This window comes from Gekko japonicus, unplaced genomic scaffold (genome assembly GCF_001447785.1).
Source record: "Gekko japonicus isolate JY-2015 unplaced genomic scaffold, Gekko_japonicus_V1.1 scaffold3391, whole genome shotgun sequence".
Classification (NCBI taxonomy): Eukaryota; Metazoa; Chordata; class Lepidosauria; order Squamata; family Gekkonidae; genus Gekko; species Gekko japonicus.
Window position 1 is genome coordinate 19,799 of NW_015167638.1, and position 4,706 is coordinate 24,504.

Genomic DNA, 4,706 nt, shown 5'->3' on the forward strand with positions numbered 1-4,706 from the left:
GCACTGGCACAGCTGCAAAGGCAGAAACCTCACTGATGCACGCGCACTTTCCCCCATGCACCCCCCAATGCACTGTGGGGCCAGTGGGAACGGGGGCAACCCTTGTCACCTCTTGCCTGGGTTTTTCAATGGGAGAGCGTCTGCAGCCCAGGACACATACCCAAGGACCCTGCAGCACATCTTCCAAGCCCTTTTTATTGCAGTGAAGACCGGCTACAAAGGGCCTGCATTCAACGCACTCTGCCGCCAAGGGCTCCAGAACAGCCGGCGTGGCGAGAGGCTGCACCCATCCCTGGAAAAGCGCCAGGGCTCTGCTTCCTGGAGGCCGCTGCCCCCCCCACAGTTACTCATTGGGCCGGCTGGCCGCCTCTTTCTCGAGCAGTCCTGTGGTGCGACCTGCACCCGGACATCGTGCCAAGAGGCCCAGGTCCATTCATGCAGGGCGGCCACGTCCGGGTCACTCCCACACCTCCGTCCATATGGCCCTGGCGTGGCGGGAGGGAGTGGCGGCAGGGTGTAGCACGAGCTCTCCTACCTGCTTATTGGTGTATTTCTGGGGGTTGGTGCGGTAGCTGTAGTCTGAATACTGCTCGGAGCCCGTGGAGTTGCTGTCACCGGTGCCCACAAAGGTGTTGGTGGCGGGCAAGTCCTGCACGACCTGGTGCTTCTTGGAGGCGGAGGGCGACTGGGGCTGGAGCTGGATTGAAGGCAGGGGAGAGTTGGAGCGGTAGTGCCGGCCCAGGTCCGGGCTGCCAGGGGGGTAGTTCAGGGGCAGGTGGATGCGGGGGCTGTCGCTGACCGAGTCGTTCATCAGGTTGAACTTGAGGGACTTCTGCAGGCCCGTCTCTTCCTCGTCCTCCGCCGGTTTGGGCGGCTTGGGGGATTTGCTCTTCTTCACCTTGCCCTTGGCTTTGCCGCCTTTGCTTCCTTGCTTGGGAGCATACAGATCCTTCGTCTCCTTCTTGCCGGCCTGGTAGCCGCTCTTGGCCTCCTTCTGGCGGCAGTAGCGCACCAGCACGACGAGCACAATCACCAGGGTGACTGTGACGATGCCGGCGATGACGCCAAAGAGGATGTTGCTGCGTTGCTTGCTGCGCTCGTACTCCGGGTCGCCGGCGATGTCGATGTCCAGGGGCGTGTCCAGGCTGTGCCCCACCAGGGTCTCCAGCAGGGTGCGGTTGGCCAGCGTCTCGTTGACATAGAAGTGGACCAGGGCCGTGCCGTGGCGGGAGGGCTTGCCCTTGTCGTTGACTCGCACGACCAACCGGTGAAGCCCGTGGTGCTTGCGGAGGATCTCCTTCTCCAGGGTGATGTTCCCACTGTGTGGCGAGATCTTGAAGAGCTCGAAGGGGTTTCCGCCGGTGATGCTGTACTGCAGCTCCGCATTGACCCCAGTGTCTATGTCTTCAGCCCCAACGTTCATGACCTGCTGCCCGGGACTAGTGTGAGGCAGAATGTGCTTGTAGGAGGCATTGGATGGAGAAATGATCACTGGGGCGTTGTCGTTCTCGTCTAATACATTGATGGTCACCCCGACATAGGCTGACCTGGGAGGGTCACCGCCATCCACCGCTTTGAGCCTGAAGGTGTACGTACTCTGCCGCTCGCGGTCAAAGGAAATGCTGGAGAGGATGGTGCCAGTACCGTTCTGGATGACAAAGTCGCCATTGTCCTGCTCTACGGAGAGATGAATGTGGGCATTCTCCCCTTTGTCTGCATCAATCACGGTCACCATGCCCACTGGGCTCAAGGGGGGCATGTTTTCCATGACAGAGAAGTTGTAGCCACTGAGCATAAATTTGGGGTCATTGTCATTGCGGTCCATGACATTGATGGCGACGGACGCGGTGCCTTTGCGGCTCGGGCTGCCCTTGTCGGCGGCCACCACCAAGAATTCGTAGCGCTCTTGCTGTTCCCGGTCCAGCACAGTCTTTACCCGGATCTCACCAGACTCGGGATCAATGGAGAAAATGCCTTGGGGCAAAGTCTCTTTGTCTAGGGAGTACACTAAGTTGGCATTGGACCCACTGTCTGCATCAGTAGCACTCACTTCCACGACCAAATCGTCCGGGGCGTTGTTTTCGGGGAACGCCACCTCTGTGAAGCTTTGACTGAAGACAGGGTCGTTGTCATTGACGTCCACTACCTGAACTTTGAGGGAGTTGGTGCTGGACAGGGGTGGGTTGCCTGAATCGACGGCCACAATCTCAATGGTGTACTCCTTCACCGCCTCATAGTCGAGTGGTGTGGTGGTCTGCAAGAAGTACTTCTTTTTGCTGTCACTGCCAGTGTCGCTGGCTTGCCGCAACTGGAAGGGTACGTCGCCCGCCACCACGCAAGTCACCACAGCGTTCTCACCCTCGTCCCGATCAGACACCTGCACGAGAGCCACAGGGGTCTCCACCGGCACGTCTTCTGATATATTGGCCATCCCGTCCTGGTGGGTGACCAAGCCAATACCACGGATTTCGATGGACGGGGCGTTGTCGTTCATGTCCCTGATGCTGATCACGACCTGGGCACGGGCCGTTTTGGGGTTGGCCCCTTTATCCTTTGCCATCACTGAGAACTTGAGCACATTGACGTCCTCACGGTCGACAGGACCCTGTACAGTGATAAGTCCCGAGGCTCTATCCAGGCGTAGCAGCCGGCGAACCACATCTGAGGCCTGGTGGAAGGAGTAGTCGATCTCAGCGTTGGCCCCCTGGTCAGAATCGTTGGCCTTGACCTGCAATGAGAGAACAAGAAGGTGACTACGTTACTCCCGAGAATAATGCGCATCGCATAACTGCTGTATCCTCTTGTGGGGGACAAGCCCAGCCACAACCAACGCCAGGAAGGTCAGCCTGCTGTGGCCACGTACAACGGAAAGGAATGGGCTCCTATTACATCAGGCCATTCTTTTTGTAGCAGGAACTCCTTTGCATATTAGGCGACACACCTAATGTAGCCAAGCCTCCAAGAGCTTACAGCAGCCCCTGTAAGAAGAGCTCTGTAAGCTCTTGGAGGACTGGCTACATTAGGGGTGTGTCGCCTAACATGCAAAGGAGTTCCTGCTACAAAAAGAGCCCTGCATAACCCTCCTATACACGTACCCAATTACCTTCCCTTCTCCTGGACGTGGCCCACCACCAAACAAGAGGTACTGAATGAACCAGTGTGGTGTAGTGCAGAGAATGTCAGACTCTCACCCGTTCAAATCCCTTCTCAGTCATAAGAACACCCGGACTAACTGGCAACGGTGACTACTCAGATGCTTTCAAGAAGTCCAGAAGCGGGACATCAAGACAACAGTCTTTCTCTGTATACCCAAGAGCAACTGGCACTGAGAGGTATGCAGCTTCTGAACCTGGAGGTCCTATTTAGCCGCCATGCCTATTCATCTCCATAAACTGGTCTAAGCCCTCTTTAAGCTCACCCTAACTCAGAGGGAACACTGCATATAACCCTCATATAAAGGTAAAGGTAAAGGTTCCCTTGCTCGAAAGCCAGTCGAATCTGACTCTAGGGTTGCGGTGCTCATCTCCATTTCAAAGCCGAAGAGCCAGCGCTGTCCGAAGATGTTTCCGTGGTCATGTGGCCGGCATGACTAAACACGCTGTTTACTTCCCACCAAAGTGGTACCTTCACTTCCCCTGGACCTGGCCCACCACCAAACAAGAGGTACTGAATGAACCAGTGTGGTGTAGTGCAGAGAATGTCAGACTCTCACCCGTTCAAATCCCTTCTCAGTCATAAGAACACCCGGACTAACCGGCAACGGTGACTACTTAGATACTTTCAAGAAGTCCAGAAGCGGGGCATCAAGACAACAGTCTTTCTCTGTGTACCCAAGAGCAACTGGCATTGAGAGGTATGCAGCTTCTGAACCTGGAGGTCCTATTTAGCCGCCATGCCTATTCATCTCCATAAACTGGTCTAAGCCCTCTTTAAAGAGAGCCAGTTTGGTGTAGTGGTTAAGTGCGCGGACTCTAATCTGGGAGAACCGGGTTTGGTTCCCCACTCCTCCACTTGCACCTGCTGATGTGACCTTGGGTCAGTCACAAGCTCTGGCACAGCTGTCCTTGAAAAAGAGCAGTGTGTGTCAGAGCTCTCTCAGCCCCACCTACCAGGGTGTCTGTTGTGGGGTGGGGAAGGGAAAGGAGTGTGTAAGTCCCTCTGAGACTCCAAGTGAAGGGCGAGGTATAAATCCAATCTCCTCCTCCTCCTCTTATTTTTCTTCTTCGATTTGCCTTTTGATAGCAGTCAGCATAATAGAAAGTACAGATATTACCATGCCAACATAAGTCTGCATAGTCACAGTCTCAGTCTCTAATGCTGGGCTTTAGTTAAACATTTTTGTGGTGTGTTATGGTGTTATCAGGTTTTATTTTGTAAGCCTTGGGCAGGTTCCCTGAAGAGGTGGCACAGAAACAAGCTAAAAAAAATAAATAAGTAACTTCATGCATTGTGTGGAAGAAGTATGTTCTTCCTTTGTCTGTTTTGAATTTACTGCCAAGAAATTTGATTGGGTGACCCCAAGCTCTAATACATTACAGGGGAGGGAATTGCTATTTCTCTCCACTTTCTCCCCAATTAATACATAATTATAAACTTCTCTGCACCCCATAACATCCTCCTTGAATCCGTTTTTCCTCCCTAAATTAAAAATACTCAAACTTCTTGAAAAGAGGAGATTGGATTTATACCCTGCCCTTCACTTGGAG

General features: G+C 54.2%; 1 protein-coding gene across 1 annotated transcript in view; it reads right to left on the bottom strand.

The window, feature by feature from the left end:
* Positions 1-359: 359 nt before the first annotated feature.
* PCDH1 (protocadherin 1) overlaps positions 360-4,706 on the bottom strand; it is an 11,874-nt gene continuing 7,527 nt past the window's right edge. Inside the window, exon 2 of the mRNA XM_015414071.1 lies at positions 360-2,728. Coding sequence (XP_015269557.1) covers positions 458-2,728 — 2,271 coding nt within the window. The 3' untranslated portion in view covers positions 360-457. The remainder of the gene's footprint in view (positions 2,729-4,706) is intronic.